The following is an 18,990-nucleotide window of genomic DNA, read 5'->3' as shown; positions in this document are numbered from 1 at the left end:
TCAGCACTCGTGGTGAGGTGAGAGCAAACGTTGGAGGCTCAAGTCCCACTTAAGCCCTTACGGAGGGTCTCAGGCTGGCTGGCCAAGATGCTGGAAAGGCGCTTTGACGGGTTTCAGCACATCACTTGGCTCTGGGGAAGGCAGTTCTCCAGTCATGACTGTGGAGTAGCCTCTCGAGTGAGGACGGGCTGAGGAGTGCTTCTCACTGACCGTGTTGGTGCCCCACAGAACTCTCCCAGCGATCTCCAGATGCTTTCTGATGCACCTGCTCACCACCTCTTCTGCCTCCTGCCTCCCGTGCCCCCCACCCAGAATGCCCTTCCTGAAGTGCTTGCTGTCATCCAGGTACAGAAGCTGAGGTGTCCTTGTGGCATTGATTTTGGGACCCACATAGGCATCAAGGATTAGTGGCTCGGTAACCGCAGTGCAGAAGGGGAAGCTGTTGATTCCTGGTCTCAAGCCTAGTGACTGGGCGTATCCAGGCAGGCGATTAGCGTGCATCAAAGGAAACTGCCACCCAGACAGAAACCCAAAGCCCCAGTGTTCATGGATGGGTGAAAATCAGAACTGGCCACTTGTATTTTGACTTGCAGCTCCTAAAACAGAACTTTGTTTTCCTCCTTTATTACTAAAGCAATACATGCTACTTGTAAAATTAGAAGACACAGATTGGGAAGATGTTTTTAATGCCTAGCCTGTATTTATGCATTTCTTTATCATTTTTCCTGTTCATAAACATGCGATCATAGTATTTGGTAATCTGGTTTTTTTTTCCAATGTGTCAGATAATCATAATCTGCATAGTTTTTAAGGCTGCATTGTATTTCATGACATGCACGTACGGTACTGTGTCTAACCATCCTCCTGTTAGACCCTGGAGTCACTGACTGCACAGTTCTGTAGAGAGCCGCGTGAGCATCCTGAGTCTTAATCGATGAGCTCACATGTACACCGTGTGTGGAGACCCTCTTCTAGTGTGGTTTTGCTCTCTGGGCCAGGAGGATGTCAGTATTCTGCCTTCTTAGTGACGGTGTCAGGATGCCCAGGGGACACAGTCATGAAACTTCTCTTGGAAACGGATGAGTCGGTTACAGGGTTAAGCGTGCGCTGGAGTGGAAACAGCCAGCCTAGTCAGAGCAAGGGCAGAGTGCTGGTGAGGTCCTGGGGGTGGCTCTGAGCCTGGAGCCGGCCTTTCTGTCTGCACTGTCCTGCTTCCCCAACAGGTGTGCCTCGAGGGGGAGATTTCTCGCCAGTCCATCTTGAACAGCCTGTCTCGAGGCAAGAAGGCTTCGGGGGACCTGATTCCATGGACAGTGTCGGAACAGGTGATGTGCTTTTCCTGGTGTGTCTGAGCGAGTGAAGCTGGCGGTGCTGGAGGCTGTCTTTTGTTGCTTAGTTACTGGCTTGTGTCTCCCCCCACAGTTCCAAGACCCAGACTTTGGCGGCCTTTCGGGTGGAAGAGTGGTTCGCATTGCTGTTCACCCGGATTATCAAGCGGTAACGTGTCCTCGTGTGTGCTGTAATTAGCTGCGGCCGTGTTGCTGGCCGCTCGTTAGGGCAGGTGTCCGCGGTTGTTTAAATAGGAAGCTGGTCAAGGAGTAGCAGATCCAGGTCCCCCTCTGCTGTGGACGGTTTGCCCGGGGCTGGGGGTGGGCGGGCAGGGTGATTGTATGTGCTCACTCTTTGTGAGGACAGGGGACTTGTGAACCAGATCTGCTTCCCGTAGTTACCTCCCATCTTAGAAGTCCTCACCGAGGAGTTAGCTGTAGAGTCATCGGTTCCAAGCTCACTGATCTGTGGACCAGAAAGCATGCTCAGCCATCCTCACGTTCTTGACGGGCTGGACAGTGCGAGAGTGAGGGTCATGCCACGCTAGGTCTTAAGGGTCTCTGCTTTGACCTTGTTGAGGGGTTTCATTGGTTCTCTTTGCGAAGTGCAGTTTGACCTGGAGTGAAGGCTTTCTAGAAGCAATACAGGGGCGTAGAAGTGGTGTAGACACTGAGGACATCTCTCTTCCCTTTGCCTGTTTCCCTCCGTGTTTGCTCACAGATGGGCTATGGCAGCCGAGCCCTGCAGCTGCTGCAGATGTACTATGAGGGCAGATTCCCTTGTCTCGAGGAAAAGGTCCTGGAGCCCTCACAAGAAATTCACACTGTCAGCAGTGAGGTAAGCATCTTCTGGCCGAGCTCCTGGTTCCGGGGAGGGCCACTCTCTGGGTCTTCAGGAGTATCACCAAGAGCTGTCTTGTGGTCTGGGCTCTCTGAGCAGTAGCAGCAGAGTTCCTCTCTGGTTTTGGAGAAGCTTCTCTTTCTCCAGCTGACACTGAGGCCCTCGGATCAGCAGCATCCGCCTCACCTGGAGACTCTTGACCGCTGCCCCAGACCTCCTGAACCCCAGGCTTGGGGTGGGGCCCTGGAAGCTGTCTTAGCTCCCAGGTGATGCTGACCCACATGGCAGCTTAAAGCCACCGCTGTGCACTCTCCTCCTCTTAGTACTGAACCCACACTCAGGGAAGCTCTTTCCTTCTGGGTAAGAATGCTTAACGCTAGGAACTGGGACAGCTTTTCACACGGGTTCATTTGATTTTTCACAGTGTGCCTGTTCAGGAGGTGGGAGGTGGGAAGGGGCTTATACTTAAGGTCGGGCTCAGAGGTTTGTCACTTCCCAAGACACACAGCCATCTGGTGACAGACCTGCATCTTCAGCCCCCGTCTTCAGAACCTTACCTCTGTCTCTTTGTAAATGCGTTTGGCATTTCTAAACCGTGTGGCTGTTTCCTGAATTCTGGGTTTTGAGCAGTGTGAGTCCGTGCTTGTCTCGGGGTTTGGTATCCTTAGGAATGATGACTGGACTTAGTGGTGATTTTACATTTTAAAAACCAAGACACCTGTCCCAGTTTTTGCTTTGTTCGTCCAGAGCTTGGTGTGGCAGGGGTGCTTGGGAATGTCACTAAGCTTCCTCTCTCTCCGCTGGGTGGACGTGCTCTCCTCTCTGGCATCCAGGCTGTCAGCTTGCTGGAAGAGGTCGTCACTCCCCGGAAGGACCTGCCTCCCTTACTGCTCAAACTGAACGAGAGGCCTGCCGAGCACCTGGACTACCTGGGGGTGTCCTACGGCTTGACCCCCAGGCTCCTCAAGTAAGCGTCTGCCCGCCCTTCCTCCCGCAGCGTCCCTTTGGCCTCGGTGTCCTGAGAATGAGAGTCCTGTGGGCTGCGTGTCTGCCTTTGCAGTGGTGTCAGCTGTCCCTGATGCCCCCGCACCGCTGCCCTCACCCCCTGCCCTTCCCAGCTCTGTGTGTCAGCTGCTCCTAGAAGGCACACGTGGTGACCTGCTCTCTGTATCCTTTGCAGGTTCTGGAAACGAGCTGGCTTTGTTCCTGTTTATCTGAGACAGACCCCGGTGAGTGAGGCGTCTGGCAGAGGAGGGGGGTGACAGGTGTGTCCTTGCAGAGCCCTGGTGCCTCCCGCTGTGCCCTGAGCGGTGTGCCTGTGCTGCCAGGAGGCCGCTCTGAATGCCCCCGGAGCAGCCGCCCTTACGGAGGGCCACGCGGTCACTCTCCCCACTGCACAGTGTAGCGGCTTCGTGCTCCACGCTGAGGTGGTGGAAGTGCACGTGGGCTTGTTCACCACGTTCTGGAATCCTGTCACTGGGGGCCTCCTCGAATTTGTATTTTTTAAAAATAGGAAGAAAAGTGGTTTTAGGGGAGGATTGCATACTATAAGCTGGTATCTGAAGGAGGGATGTGCTTGTGTGGACAACAGAGCCATAGAGGATAAAATGGAAGATGAGAGAGTTAGTGGCTGTCAGTTCATTAAAAAAAAATTTATTTAGCACGTGCACTGAATCAAGCAGTGAGCAAGACAAGCCGTGAAACTTATTTTCTTTTTTTTTTTTTTTCACACACACACTGTATTTTATTTTTACAAGAGATAAATAGATTGACACCAAGCATTGTACATGGATGACCACAACAAAAGCAACAATGATTGCAATTACCAAACATGAAACACACTCATACTATGTCATAATATTGACATTCAGTCCAGTAATCCTCCACTGAAATAGCTCCTTTACTTTGCAGTGAAAATTGATTTGTATATTCTTTGCCTCTGAGTCCTTGTTGGATTTTTTTTTTTTTAATCCAGACAGAAAGTCACAAAAATTATACTCATCCTCATCAGTTCACTCAGTCCCATGTAATTAATTTTTTTTTTTCATCTTGATCTTTTGTTAGCACTTTTATGAGTTCATCAGTTTTTCATTAGAGTTCTGAAAATGCTTATTCATTCAGTTCAGCAGTACAGTCAGTTACCAGAAACCTGCACTTGTCAGAGTCTTTTCCATGAATTTCTTGAAGATGAAACCCTTTTATAGGAACATATTTGCAAAAGCATCAGAGTACACACAGAACTGTCTGTAAATGACAAAAGACTTAAAAATGACCACAGTTAAAGATTTGATGAAAGTTCATAATAATGCAGTTGACAAGAAAATTAGTTATTTCTGAGATATACATTTTAAGGTAATAACTAGGATTATGACTTATAACATTATACCACAACATATAAGATTTTTAGAAATTTCATGTAATGTCTGAAACATTTATATTAACATATTTCCATACAAATAACCCAATGAAAGTTTAGTATTAGTTGTTTTGTTTGTTTGTTTTTTTATACTGCAGGTTCTTATTAGGCATCAATTATATACACATCAGTGTATACATGTCAATCCCAATCGCCCAATTCAGCACAGCACCATCCCCACCCCACCGCAGTTTTCCCCCCTTGGTGTCCATATGTCCGTTCTCTACATCTGTGTCTCAACTTCTGCCCTGCAAACTGGCTCATCTGTACCATTTTTCTAGGTTCCACATACATGCGTTAATATACGATATTTGTTTTTCTCTTTCTGACTTACTTCACTCTGTATGACAGTCTCTAGATCCATCCACGTCTCAACAAATGACTCAATTTCGTTCCTTTTTATGGCTGAGTAATATTCCATTGTATATATGTACCACAACTTCTTTATCCATTCGTCTGTTGATGGGCATTTAGGTTGCTTCCATGACCTGGCTATTGTAAATAGTGCTGCAATGAACATTCGGGTGCATGTGTCTTTTTGAATTACGGTTTTCTCTGGGTATATGCCCAGTAGTGGGGTTGCTGGGTCATATGGTAATTCTATTTTTAGTTTTTTAAGGAACCTCCATATTATTCTCCATAGTGGCTGTATCAGTTTACATTCCCACCAACAGTGCAAGAGGGTTCCCTTTTCTCCACACCCTCTCCAGCATTTGTTGTTTGTAGATTTTCTGATGATGCCCATTCTAACTGGTGTGAGGTGATACCTCATTGTAGTTTTGATTTGCATTTCTCTAATAATTAGTGATGTTGAGCATCTTTTCATGTGCTTCGTGGCCGTCTGTGTGTCTTCTTTGGAGAAATGTCTATTTAGGTCTTCTGCCCATTTTTGGATTGGGGTGTTTGTTTCTTTAATATTGAGCTGAATGAGCTGTTTATATATTTTGGAGATTAATCCTTTGTCCGTTGATTCGTTTGCAAATATTTTCTCCCATTCTGAGGGTTGTCTTTTCGTCTTGTTTATGGTTTCCTTTGCTGTGCAAAAGCTTTGAAGTTTCATTAGGTCCCTTTTGTTTATTTTTGTTTTTATTTCCATTACTCTAGGAGGTGGATCAAAAAAGATCTTGCTGTGATTTATGTCAAAGAGTGTTCTTCCTATGTTTTCCTCTAAGAGTTTTATAGTGTCCAGTCTTACATTTAGGTCTCGAATCCATTTTGAGTTTATTTTTGTGTATGGTGTTAGGGAGTATTCTAATTTCATTCTTTTACATGTAGCTGTCCAGTTTTCCCAGCACCACTTATTGAAGAGACTGTCTTTTCTCCATTGTATATCTTTGCCTCCTTTGTCATAGATTAGTTGACCATAGGTGCGTGGGTTAATCTCTGGGCTTTCTATCTTGTTCCATTGATCTATGTTTCTGTTTTTGTGCCAGTACCATACTGTCTTGATTACTGTAGCTCTGTAGTATAGTCTGAAGTCAGGGAGTCTGATTCCTCCAACTCCGTTTTTTTTCCCTCAAGACTGCTTTGGCTATTCGGGGTCTTTTGTGTCTCCATACAAATTTTAAGATGATTTGTTCTAGTTCCGTAAAAAATGCCATTGGTAATTTGATAGGGATTGCATTGAATCTGTAGATTGCTTTGGGTAGTATAGTCATTTTCACAATGTTGATTCTTCCAATCCAAGAACATGGTATATCTCTCCATCTGTTGGTATCATCTTTAATTTCTTTCATCAGTGTCTTATAGTTTTCTGCATACAGGTCTTTTGTCTCCCTAGGTAGATTTATTCCTAGGTATTTTATTCTTTATGTTGCAATGGTAAATGGGAGTGTTTCCATAATTTCTCTTTCAGATTTTTCATCATTAGTGTATAGGAATGCAAGAGATTTCTGTGCATTAATTTTGTATCCTGCAACTTTACCATATTCATTAATTAGCTCTAGCAGTTTTCTGGTGGCAGTTTTAGGATTCTCTATGTATAATATCATGTCATCCGCAAACAGTGACAGTTTCACTTCTTCTTTTCCAATTTGTATTCCTTTTATTTCTTTTTCTTCTCTGATTGCCGTGGCTAAGACTTCCAGAACTATGTTGAATAATAGTGGTGAGAGTGGACATCCTTGTCTCGTTCCTGATCTTAGAGGAAATGCTTTCAGTTTTTCACCATTGAGAATGATGTTTGCTGTGGGTTTGTCATATATGGCCTTTATTATGTTGAGGTAGGTTCCCTCTATGCCCACTTTCTGGAGAGTTTTTATCAGAAATGGGTGTTGAATTTTGTCAAAAGCTTTTTCTGCATCTATTGAGATGATCATATGGTTTTTCTTCTTCAATTTGTTAATATGGTGTATCACATTGACTGATTTGCATATATTGAAGAATCCTTGCATCCCTGGGATAAATCCCACTTGATCGTGGTATATGATCCTTTTAATGTGTTGTTGGATTCTGTTTGCTAGTATTTTGTTGAGGATTTTTGCATCTATATTCATCAGTGATATCGGTCTGTAATTTTCTTTCTTTGTAGTGTCTTTGTCTGGTTTTGGTATCAGGGTGATGGTGGCCTCATAGAATGAGTTTGGGAGTGTTCCTTCCTCTGCAGTTTTTTGGAAGAGTTTGAGAAGGATAGGTGTTAGCTCTTCTCTAAATGTTTGATAGAATTCACCTGTGAAGCCATCTGGTCCTGGACTTTTGTTTGTTGGAAGATTTTTAATCACAGTTTCAATTTCATTGCTTGTGATTGGTCTGTTCATATTTTCTGTTTCTTCCTGGTTCAGTCTTGGAAGGTTATACCTTTCTAAGAATTTGTCCATTTCTTCCAGGTTGTCCATTTTATTGGCATAAAGTTGCTTGTAGTAGTCACTTAGGATGCTTTGTATTTCTGCAGTGTCTGTTGTAACTTCTCCTTTTTCATTTCTGATTTTATTGATTTGAGTCCTTTCCCTCTTTTTCTTGATGAGTCTGGCTAATGGCTTATCAATTTTGTTTATCTTCTCAAAGAACCAGCTTTTAGTTTTATTGATCTTTGCTATTGTTTTCTTTGTTTCTATTTCATTTATTTCTGCTCTGATCTTTATGATTTCTTTCCTTCTGCTAACTTTGGGTTTTGTTTGTTCTTCTTTCTCTAGTTTCTTTAGGTGTAAGGTTAGATTGTTTACTTGAGATTTTTCTTGTTTCTTTAGGTAGGCTTGTATAGCTATAAACTTCCCTCTTAGAACTGCTTTTGCTGCATCCCATAGGTTTTGGGTCATCGTGTTTTCATTGTCATTTGTCTCTAGGTATTTTTTGATTTCTTCTTTGATTTCTTCAGTGATCTCTTGGTTATTTAGTAACGTATTGTTTAGCCTCCATGTGTTTGTCTTTTTAACGTTTTTTTCCCTGTAATTCATTTCTAATCTCATAGCATTGTGGTCAGAAAAGATGCATGATATGATTTCAATTTTCTTAAATTTACTGAGGCTTGATTTGTGACCCAAGATGTGATCTATCCTGGAGAATGTTCCATGCGCACTTGAGAAGAACGTGTAATCTGCTGTTTTTGGATGGAATGTCCTATAAATATCAATTAAATCTATCTGGTCTGTTGTGTCATTTAAAGCTTCTGTTTCCTTATTTATTTTCATTTTGGATGATCTGTCCATTGGTGTAAGTGAGGTGTTAAAGTCCCCCACTATTATTGTGTTACTGTCAATTTCCTCTTTTATGGCTGTTAGCAGTTGCCTTATGTATTGAGGTGCTCCTATGTTGGTTGCATATATATTTATACTTGTTATATCTTCTTCTTGGATTGATCCCTTGATCATTATGTAGTGTCCTTCTTTGTCTTTTGTAACATTCTTTACTTTAAAGTCTATTTTATCTGATATGAGTATAGCTACTCCAGCTTTCTTTTGATTTCCATTTGCATGGAATATCTTTTTCCATCCCCTCACTTTCAGTCTGTATGTGTCCCTAGGTCTAAAGTGGGTCTCTTGTAGACAGCATATATATGGGTCTTGTTTTTGTATCCATTCAGCAAGCCTGTGTCTTTTGGTTGGAGCGTTTAATCCATTCACGTTTAAGGTAATTATCGATATGTATGTTCCTATGACCATTTTCTTAATTGTTTTGGGTTTGTTTTTGTAGGTCCTTTACTTCTCTTGTGTTTCCCACTTAGAGAAATTCCTTTAGCATTTGTTGTAGAGCTGGTTTGGTGGTGCTGAATTCTCTTAGCTTTTGCTTGTCTGTAAAGCTTTTGATTTCTCCATCAAATCTAAATGAGATCCTTGCCGGGTAGAGTAATCTTGGTTGTAGGTTCTTCCTTTTCATCACTTTAAGTATATCATGCCACTCCCTTCTGGCTTGCAGAGTTTCTGCTGAGAAATCAGCTGTTAACCTTATGGGAGTTCCCTTGTATGTTATTTGTCGTTTTTCCCTTGCTGCTTTCAATAATTTTTCTTTGTCTTTAATTTTTGCCATTTTGATTACTATGTGTCTCGGCGTGTTTCTCCTTGGGTTTATCCTGTATGGGACTCTCTGCGCTTCCTGGACTTGGGTGGCTATTTCCTTTCCCATGTTAGGGAAGTTTTCAACTATAATCTCTTCAAATATTTTCTCTGGCCCTTTCTCTCTCTCTTCTCCTTCTGGAACCCCTATAATGCGAATGTTGTTGCGTTTAATGTTGTCCCAGAGGTCTCTTAGGCTGTCTTCATTTCTTTTCATTCTTTTTTCTTTAGTCTGTTCCGCAGCAGTGAATTCCACCATTCTGTCTTCCAGGTCACTTATCCGTTCTTCTGCCTCAGTTATTCTGCTATTGATTCCTTCTAGTGTAGTTTTCATTCAGTTATTGTATTGGTCATCTCTGTTTTTTGTTCTTTAATTCTTCTAGGTCTTTGTTAATCATTTCTTGCATCTTCTCAATCTTTGCCTCCATTCTTATTCCGAGGTCCTGGATCATCTTCACTATCATTATTCTGAATTCTTTTTCTGGAAGGTTGCCTATCTCCACTTCATTTTGTTGTTTTTCTGGGGGTTTTTCTTGTTCCTTCATCTGATATATAGCCCTCTGCCTTTTCATCTTGTCTGTCTTTCTGTAACTGTGGGTTTTGGTCCACAGGCTGCAGGATTGTAGTTTTTCTTGCTTCTGCTGTCTGTCCTCTGGTGGTTGAGGCTATCTAAGAGGCTTGATGGGAGGCTCTGGTGGTGGGTAGAGCTGACTGTTGCTGTGGTGGACAGGGCTCCGTAACACTTTAATCCACTTGACTGTTGATGGGTGGGGCTGGGTTCCCTCCCTGTTGGTTGTTTTGCCTGAGGCAACCCAACACTGGAGCCTACCTGGGCTCTTTGATGGGGTTAATGGCAGACTCTGGGAGGGCTCATGCCAAGGAGCACTTCCCAGAACCTCCGCTGCCAGTGTCCTTGTCCCCACGGTGAAACAGAGCCACCCCCTGCCTCTGCAGGAGACCCCCCAACACCAGCAGGTAGGTCTGGTTCAGTCTCCCCCAGGGTCACTGCTCCTTCCCCTGGGTCCCGATGCGCACACTACTTTGTGTGTGCCCTCCAAGAGTGGGGTCTCTGTTTCCCCCAGTCCTGTCAAAGTCCTGCAATCAATTCCCACTAGGCTTCAAAGTCTGATTCTCTAGGAATTCCTCCTCCCGTTGCAGGACCCCCAGGTTGGGAAGCCTGACGTGGGGCTCAGAACCTTCACTCCAGTGGGTGGACTTCTGTGGTATAAGTGTTCGCCAGTCTGTGAGTCACCCACCCAGCAGTTATGGGATTTGATTTTACTCTGATTGCGCCCCTCCTACCGTCTCACTGTGGCTTCTCCTCTGTCCTTGGACGTGGGGTATCCTCCTTGGTGAGTTCCAGTGTCTTCCTGTCGATGATTGTCCAGCAGCCAGTTGTGATTCTGGTGCTCTCGCAAGAAGGAGTGAGAGCACGTCCTTCTACTCCGCCATCTTGGTTAATCCTCGCACAGCTTATTTTCTAATGAGTAGAAATAGGCAGCAAAAAAGTGAGCAAACAAGAAGTATTCAGATAGTGACAGTGTAATGAGTGGTCAGGCTTCCGAGGAGTGACCTTTCAAACTGCAACCTGAATGATCAGAGTGGACCAGCCACGTGACAGTCCTGCCTGCAGAAAAGTGAGCGTATTCAAGCAGAGGGCACAGCAAATGTGAGGACCCGAGGCAGAAAGGAAGTTGGTGATTTGAAGGAAACAAAAGGCCAGTGTGGCTGGAGGGCCCTTGAAAGGAAAGGGTGGTGATTCACAGCGGGGCAGGTGGGCCTGGGCAGGGACTCTGCGCTCCCTCCCCGTTCAGGTGGAGGGAGGGGTTAGAGGGAAGGTGCTGGGGCTGCCGTGTAGACGATGGACGGTGGCCCATGAGTAGAGGTGGGGAGATGAGCGGCTTGGCTGGGGAGGACGTGGTGAGGGGAGAGAAGGGCCAGATGCCAGGGGTGTTTGGGAGGTGAACTGAGAAGAGTTGAAGGATGGGGGTGTGGAAGGTAAGTGAACAGAAGTATCAAGGGTAGTTCTTTGGTTTTTGGCTGGAGAGACTGGCTGAGAAACTGGGTGTTGGAGGTGCTGTTTCCTGAGATAAGACTCAATGGGAGGCTTCCCTGGTGGCGCAGCAGTAAGAACCCGCCTGCCAGTGCAGGGGACGTGGGTTCGAGCTCTGGTCTGGGAAGATCCCACATGCTGCGGAGGAGCTAAGCCAGTGTGCCACAACTACTGAGCCTGTGCTCTAGAGCCCGTGCGCCACAACAACTGAGCCTTCGCTCTAGAGCCCGCGAGCCACAACTACTGAGCTTGCGCTCTAGAGCCCTCGAGCCACAACTACTGAGCCCGTGTGCCACAACTACTGAAGCCCACGCACCTAGAGCCCATGCTCCCCAGCAAGAGACACCACCACAATGAGAAGCCCGCGCACCTCAATGAAGAGTGGCCCCCACTCGCCGCAACTAGAGAAAGCCCGTGAGCAGCAACGAAGACCCAACGCAGCCAAAAAATAATAATAATAAAATAAAATAATAAATAAATTTTAAAAAAAAGACTCAATGGGGTAGGACCAGATTTGGAGGTGGAAGTGGGACTTGTTTTTGGCATAGTAAGTGTGTGATGCCTGTTAGACAGCCAAGTGTGGAAGTATGGAATAGGCAGTTGACTAAAGGAGTCTGGAGATCAAGGAAGAGGTCGGGGCTGGAGACAGATCTGAGAGCCATCAGCATACTCTTAATAGAATATACTCTCGGGGTCAAGGATTTTTTTGGTGCGGGTGGGGGGCTGTCTGTTTTCTTCACAGCTGTAACCCTGGCACTTAATAGCATCTGCTATGTATAGTACATGTTCAGTAAGTACTTTTGTTCAGTGAATAAGTATTTAAAGCTGTTGAAAGTAGGGGCTGAGCATAAAGAGGGTGAGTCCTTAGGCTCTGCAGCATTTAGAGGAATGAGTCAGGAAACACAGCAAGGGAGGCTGAGGAGTAGCCATATCTGTAGGAGAAGGGCAGGGGCTGTGGTGTCAGAATCCAAGAATAACGAGCGTTCCAGGAAGGGGAGTCATTGCTGTCAGAGAACAAGTAAGGTTAGGACAGTTGACCACTGGATTTGTCGGCGTTGGTGATCTGAATAAAGGCAGCTTCAGTGGAGTGGCGGGATCAACCTGACCGGAGAGAGTGGGAGGTGAGGAAATAGACTGAATACACGATTCCTACACCAGCCAAAGGGAGCTGGGGGGAGATTGGAGTCAGGGCAGGTTTGTCAGCCGGGAGATTCCAGAACATGTTTGTTTGCTGCAGGGTGTGATCCTGTAGAGATCATGCAGATGCAGGTGAGGGGGGCTGATTGCAGGACTACAGGCCCGGAAGAGGCAGGAGGGTAGGACCTGGAGTGCAGGGGCAGAGGTGGCCACCGCATCCCTCACAACAGGAGGGAAGCAAACAGTGGGCACAGAAGGTATTGGTCAGCTGGTGGAGTTGGTGCTGGGAGCATGAAGAAGTTCTCCTGATTGCTTCTGTTTTCCCAGAGAGGGGAGGCCAGCAGCTGAGAGGGAGTGTTGGAGGTTTGGTTTTGGAGAGCTCAAGGTCAATATCCAAGGGTGGCACCCATCTGAGAGTCCAAAGCTGGACTGATGAGGACCACTGGGTGTGTGGCTGCTTCCACGTGGGCAGGAGCAGCTGTAGAGGGGCTGGGTCCTTGTCAACGACCCTGGTCAAAGCTGGAATGTAAGTTTGGTGGTCGACTGCAAGGAACACACAACCAGTGAGTTCATCGTGGGCCACGGTATGTCCCTGTGGTCTTGTACTGTGCACTGCTTGTTTGTGACTTGGTGGTGGCGTTTTGTTACTTGAATGCCCTTCAGTTGAAATCCATTAGATATTTTTATGGTGTTGGGCTTCGTGGTTGTTGTGTAGTAGAAATTTTAAAACCTGTGGTTACTGCTTTAGTACCTAAAGGAGCCTGCACTTGCAAACCTGTTGCCAGCAGGGGAACTCTTGCCATGCTGTTTTTTGGCCATGCAGTTTTTGCTGCGAGCACCCAAAACACATTGATTGGGTCATGTGGAGTTTAAGCTGTAATGCCTCTCGGTTCAGAATCTGACCTGATGTGAGCAAGGGGCTCACAGCAGAAGACATGCTCCGAAGGTCTGAGCAGCTTTGCGCCATCGCTGGGGCACCTGCTCAGAAGTTGCAGGGCAAAGTGGTCTCTGGAAGCTGTCGTGTAGGCAGTGGGCCCTGCGAGAATGAAGGCGAGGCCGCCTCTCCTGCTGGGGAGGAAGCAAGGGCCCGTGTGAGCGTGCTTGCCCTTCAGCAGTGACAGGTCCTTCATAAAAGGGGGTCTTGGTGCCAGTTAGGGATTTGTGTTTCCCAGAATGACCTGACCGGAGAACACTCGTGCATCATGCTGAAGACGTTGATGGACGAGGATGAGGCCGACCAGGGCGCCTGGCTCTCTGCCTTTTGGAAAGGTGAGTGGGAGTGGAGGTGGAGGGTGGCCAGGTGCAGGCACAGGGGCCTGCAGACCTCTGACACTGTGTGGTTGAACCCCACAGATTTCCGAAGGCGATTCCTAGCCCTGCTGTCCTACCAGTTCAGCACCTTCTCTCCTTCCCTGGCTCTGAACATCCTTCAGAACAGGAACATCGGGAAACCCGTGCAGCCGGGTGAGCTGGTGGGGCGGCCGGAGGGCTGGTGGGGCTTGGTTGTGTGGAACAGGAGGTGGGCATGTGGTCCAGGAAGAGGGCTGGAGTAGAAACGGAGGGGCTGGTTCCAGGCCTGCATCTCCCCAACCCGCCTCTGCTCAGCAGGCCCTGCTCTGCCTCAGGGCCGCTATCATACACTGTGCCTGTCGCCTTCATGACAGGACTTGCAGGGTAGGACTTGGCTTTAGAGGTGTAAGTAGGCCTACAGCTGGTCAGTTATGGAACCTGATCTAAATCCTGTGAGCTAGGGTAACTAGCTCAATTCTGAGGCTCAGTTTCCTCATTCATGAAATTGTAATAAGAATATGCTGTCAACCTTCTGTGGCCAACACACAGAAGTGCTTTGGGCATGTAGATTCTGTCTGAATATTTAAAATACCAAAAAAGGTGCAAGGGATCATTAGTGTTAACAACTGTTGGGTATTTTTTCCCTCTTGCTAGTTACGTGTATGTATACCCTTTTTTTGGGCCAATTATATTTTGGTGTAAAAATCTGTTTGTCGAGCTGGGTGGAGTATGCCTGTTTCCTGTGAAGCTGCGTCCTGAGAAGTGACGAAGTGGGGAAAGTGTTGCATTCCTCTAACCCCAGGGCACGGGAGCCTTTCTTGGTCTGATGTGTTGGCGTGGAACTCTGAGCAAGGGTGACACACCGTCTGTCCCCCTCCCTGCGTGGACCAAGCTGCCTCCCCTTTGCAGGAGGAGGGTCAGGGCGGCCCAGGGTGGGCAGGCACTTTCAGGTGGCTCCTCTCCGGTTCCTGCTGAAGGCCTGGTGGAGGAGCAGCTGTTGGGTGCCACCTGGGACCGTGTTGTGAGTGCCATCTGGGAATCTCGTCGGACCCTGCAAGGGCGTTGGGCTCACCTGACTTGTCTGGCTCTGTCGTATGTCCAGCCCTGTGCCGGGAGGAGCTGGAAGCACTCTTCCTCCCCTATGACCTCAAGAGGCTGGAGATGTATTCACGGAACATGGTTGACTATCACCTCATCATGGACATGATCCCGGCCATCTCCCGGATGTATTTCCTGAACCAGCTGGGGGACCTGGCCCTGTCTGCTGCCCAGTCGGTAGGTTACCTGCTGCTTGTGTGCTGGTTTTGTGGAGCAGTTTATATGCTGGGTGTTGGTCGGATGCTTTGACATAGCTTTGTGCATTTAATTCTTCGTGGTGCTGTTGGGGGGGTAGTGGTCTCACCTTTTACACGTGGGGACTCTTGGGCTTTCCAGTCGAGCTGTGTGCCCAGCAGTACAGTAAGTAAGTAGAAGTGCTGCAGTCTGGACCCACGTTCTTCCACCCCACCACGTTGCCTTGATTCTTACTCTGCTTCATCAGAGGTCTAGGAGCACCTTGTACTTGTAGCGTAGCCGTAAGGCAGCTGTTTGCCGGGATAAGAAGTTAGTTTGGAGATTTCAGGAGGAGGGAGTTTTCCTGGTGGTTTCAGTAACAGGATGAATGGGAAGATTCCACAATCGTGTCAGTCAGTGTTTTGGTCGAGAGAGAGTAACTCTGGTTCTTGGTGTCGTTTTAATGGGCAAAAGCCTGTCCTGGCAGCAACTCCAACAGATTCTCTGTCCCCCAGGCTCTTCTCTTGGGGATTGGCCTGCAGCACAAGTCTGTGGACCAGCTGGAAAAGGAGATTGAGCTGCCCTCAGGCCAGTTGATGGGACTTTTCAACCGGATCATCCGCAAGGTTGTGAAGGTAACCTCAGCTGAGGGCAGGGCTTTGGCCTGTTTTGAAAAATGTGTCAAACCCACTCCCTGCCCCAGGATGCAGAAATGTTAACATTTGGCTGTGTTTGCTGCAGATCTTCACACACACACACACACACACACACACACACACACACACACACACAGATATGGGGAACTTCAGCTGGATCTGTAACGTTCCGTGTTCTCTCCCAGAGGCACGCCTGATAGGAGTGTGACACCTCTCCAGTCGGTGATTTCCTGCTCCTCCCGTGAGCATGTGTACTCCTAAACCGTGCAGAGCGCATGCTAAGTGACTTAGTGACGAGTGACTGGGTCTCTGCTGCCCCTTCATCTTCTGCTTCTCGGCCTTGGTCTTTTGTAGCTGTTTAATGAAGTGCAGGAGAAGGCCATCGAGGAGCAAATGGTGGCAGTGAAGGCCGTGGTTATGGAGCCCACGATGAAGACGCTGAGTGACGACCTGGTAGGAACACCGAACATCTGCCCCCTCCCCTGTAGGAAGAGTCCCCGGCGCTAGTGTTCTGGGGGTGTGGGGAGCGCGCTCCCCGAGTCTCCCTGCCCCTCGCGTGCACACCCTGTCCTTGCCAAGGCCCCCAGCTGAGTGCGTGTGCGAGCTGGCAGTCCGGCAGCTGCTGTTGTGAACTACTTGTTTGATCTTATAGGTTTTCAGAAGGGACGTTTTATATTCATACACACTTTAGTAAGAGCTGCCTCTAACGCTGTGGGGGGAAACGTGCAGAAGGAGAGGCCTGTTGGTCGTCGTGGTCACGTTCTGCCCCCTGGCCTTTCCCTGGGATTTGTCCCCTGCCTGACTCTGACCTACTCTCTCTATGGGACTTCGACCACAGGATGAAGCAGCAAAGGAGTTCCAGGAGAAACACAAGAAAGAAGTGGGGAAGCTGAAGGACCTGGACCTCGCTCAGTAAGGCGCCTCGTGGGAAGCACGGAGCCTCTGCTGGTTGCTTCTAATTCGCTTCCTGGGTGCCCTGGAAGCTGTGTTTCATGGGATCATTTTTAGAAGCACTAGCAGCTAAAAACCTCCTAATTGACTAATTGCATAATTTTGAAGGCTTTGTTTTCCCCAGATGAGCTCTGCCACTTTGTAAGTCATGCCTTGCGGGTCATGCTCCTGAGATCCCTTGGGTCCCATGTCATGCCCCGGGCCCCCAGGGAAGGGGGATGCTGATCCATGAGCATCCACTTTCAGTGGCCGCTTTTTAATATTTGGCTTTTGATGTGAATTTGTTTGAAGAAAGGATCCTACTGCCAACGAACCAACAAAACCCCTTGTTCTAGAACCCTCCATGCCCTGGAGATTGCAGTCCTCTTTGAGCTGCAGCTATAATGGTGGTACCCGCCCGGTAGGTGGATGTGAATAACCGCTCCAGACTTGGTGGCCTCTGAGCCTCGTTGACCTGTAGTCCCGTTGCTGGGTCATCAGTGGTGGTGGTTGTTGGATGTGAGGTGGAGGCGGCCAGGAGGTCCGTGGGCAAAGTATTGAGCTCTGCCCACAGCTTTGCAGCATCAAAGCCTTGACTTGTCAGGACTGCTAGATCCCAGAGAGGTGGGGCGAGGTGGGGCAGACAGGGCCCAGTCCAAGGGCGTGTGGGCTGTGGAGGTGGCGGTGAGCAAGGAGATGCTGGGGGTGACAGGCTCCTCTGGTGGGCGGTTGCTGAGAGTCAGGTGGGAGAAGTCGGGCAGCTGCCTTCTGTGCGGATCGACTCCTGCTAGCAGGCCCGACCGTGCTTGTTCCGGTGAAGTTCCTGTCCCCTGGAGCTCAGCTGCACGCCTGTCCCCTGCTCTCTGCTGTTCAAACGCTGGTGCAGCTCAGCCTGGCTTACGTGGTAGGACGTGTGTGATGAAAACGTTGTCACTCTCTTACTTTCTTTTAAGCGGCCTTCTCTTCTTTTGAGCAGGCTTTGATATTTCCTTTTATTTTTTAGATACATAATCCGTGGGGACGATGAAGAATGGAATGAAGTTTTGAACAAAGCCGGGCACAATGCCTCAGTTGTCAGCCTGAAAAGGTGAGGGACTGGCATACATCAGGCAGGGGAGGCATTCTGGCCTGTCTGCTTCGCTGGTAACTTTCACTAGGAAATAGGAGGTTGGAGCAAAAACTTTGAGGAAAGTCACTATTCTTTCCTTTGAGGGATGCTATTTTTGTATCATAGCTCCCACTGATCAGGCAGGGCCATTGCTTAGGCCTGGATCTCTGCATCCCTCGTATTCTCAGACATGCCAGGGAGACAGGCTTGAGAACAGCCCTGGAGTTGCTGCTAACTGAGCACTTCCTGGGGGCTTTAATGCAGCATCCCCTTCATGCTCAAAACAGAGGTGGCTTTTTTCTTACATCACTGCTTTATTTATTTATTTTTATTGACGTATGATTGATCTATAATGTGTTAATTACTGCTGTACAGCAAAGTGACTCAGTTATACATATTTATACATTCTTTTTCATATTCTTTCCTAATACGGTTTATCACGGGACCTTGTTGTTCATCCATTCTGTATGTAACGGTTTGCATCTGCTAATCACAAACTCCCAATCCATTCCTCTCCCACCCACCTCCCCCTTGGCAACCCCCAGTCTGTTCTCTATCTCTGAGATTCTTTTTCTGTTTTTTTTGTTTTTTTTTTCAGGCTTATTAAGCTTGACCTCTCTAAACTCACCCTTGCACTCTACCCCCTCACACCTGGTTATTATTTTGCTTTTTTAAGAGGGTTTTATGTGTGTTATACACATATATAGTTCAATTCGTGTATGTCTTTTTTGAAACTTTCCTTGATAAAACACACAGCTTCTTCGTTATTTGTGCTTCTTTAAATTGCTGTGGCCCTGTCTTTTTCCCAGATTTGCTCTATTGATCTCTCTTTTTTGTTTCCCCCTTAATATTTATTTATTTATTTATTCATTTTGGCTGTGCTGGGTCTTAGTTGCGGCATGCGGGATCTTCCTTGCAGCATGCAAGATCTTTTAGTTGCGGCATACGGACCTCTTAGTTGTGGCATGCAGGACTCTTAGTGTGGCACACACGCCAGATCTAGTTCCCTGGCCAGGGATCGAACCCGGGCCCCCTACGTCGGGGGTGTGGAGTCCTACCCACTGGACCACCAGGGAAGTCCCTGTTTCTGTTTCATAGATAGGTTCAATTTGTGTCATTTTTAGATTCCACACATAAGTGGTATCATACAGTATTTGTCTTTCTCTTTCTGACTTATTTCACTTAGTATGATAAACTCTAGTTGCATCCATGTTGCTGCAAATGGCATTATTTTGTTCTTTTTTACAGCTGAGTAGTATCCCATTGTATATCTGTACCACATCTTCTTTATCCATTCCTCTGTTGATGGACATGTAGGTTGTTTCCATGTCTTGGCTATTGTGAATAGTGCTGCTGTGAACATAAGGGTGCATGTACTTTTTGAATTATAGTTTTGTCTGGATATATGCCCAGGAGTGGGATTGCTGGATCATATGGTAATTCTATTTTTAGTTTTCTGAGGAACCTCCATA

At 47.2% G+C, this 18,990-nt stretch overlaps 1 protein-coding gene across 1 annotated transcript in view; it reads left to right on the top strand.

Moving 5' to 3' along the window:
- The window catches only part of NAT10 (N-acetyltransferase 10), a 46,360-nt gene that overhangs the window by 23,837 nt on the left and 3,533 nt on the right, over positions 1-18,990 (top strand). The window contains exons 16-28 of the mRNA XM_007181048.2: positions 229-345; positions 1,224-1,325; positions 1,423-1,497; positions 2,050-2,166; positions 3,003-3,136; positions 3,350-3,398; positions 13,435-13,531; positions 13,616-13,726; positions 14,655-14,827; positions 15,340-15,459; positions 15,835-15,933; positions 16,319-16,392; positions 17,414-17,497. Of these exons, the coding sequence (XP_007181110.1) occupies positions 229-345; positions 1,224-1,325; positions 1,423-1,497; positions 2,050-2,166; positions 3,003-3,136; positions 3,350-3,398; positions 13,435-13,531; positions 13,616-13,726; positions 14,655-14,827; positions 15,340-15,459; positions 15,835-15,933; positions 16,319-16,392; positions 17,414-17,497 (1,352 nt within the window). The remainder of the gene's footprint in view (positions 1-228; positions 346-1,223; positions 1,326-1,422; positions 1,498-2,049; positions 2,167-3,002; positions 3,137-3,349; positions 3,399-13,434; positions 13,532-13,615; positions 13,727-14,654; positions 14,828-15,339; positions 15,460-15,834; positions 15,934-16,318; positions 16,393-17,413; positions 17,498-18,990) is intronic.

The sequence above is a fragment of the Balaenoptera acutorostrata genome, chromosome 9, assembly GCF_949987535.1.
Source record: "Balaenoptera acutorostrata chromosome 9, mBalAcu1.1, whole genome shotgun sequence".
In the NCBI taxonomy this organism is placed as follows: Eukaryota; Metazoa; Chordata; class Mammalia; order Artiodactyla; family Balaenopteridae; genus Balaenoptera; species Balaenoptera acutorostrata.
This window is presented reverse-complemented; position numbering and strand designations above follow the sequence as displayed.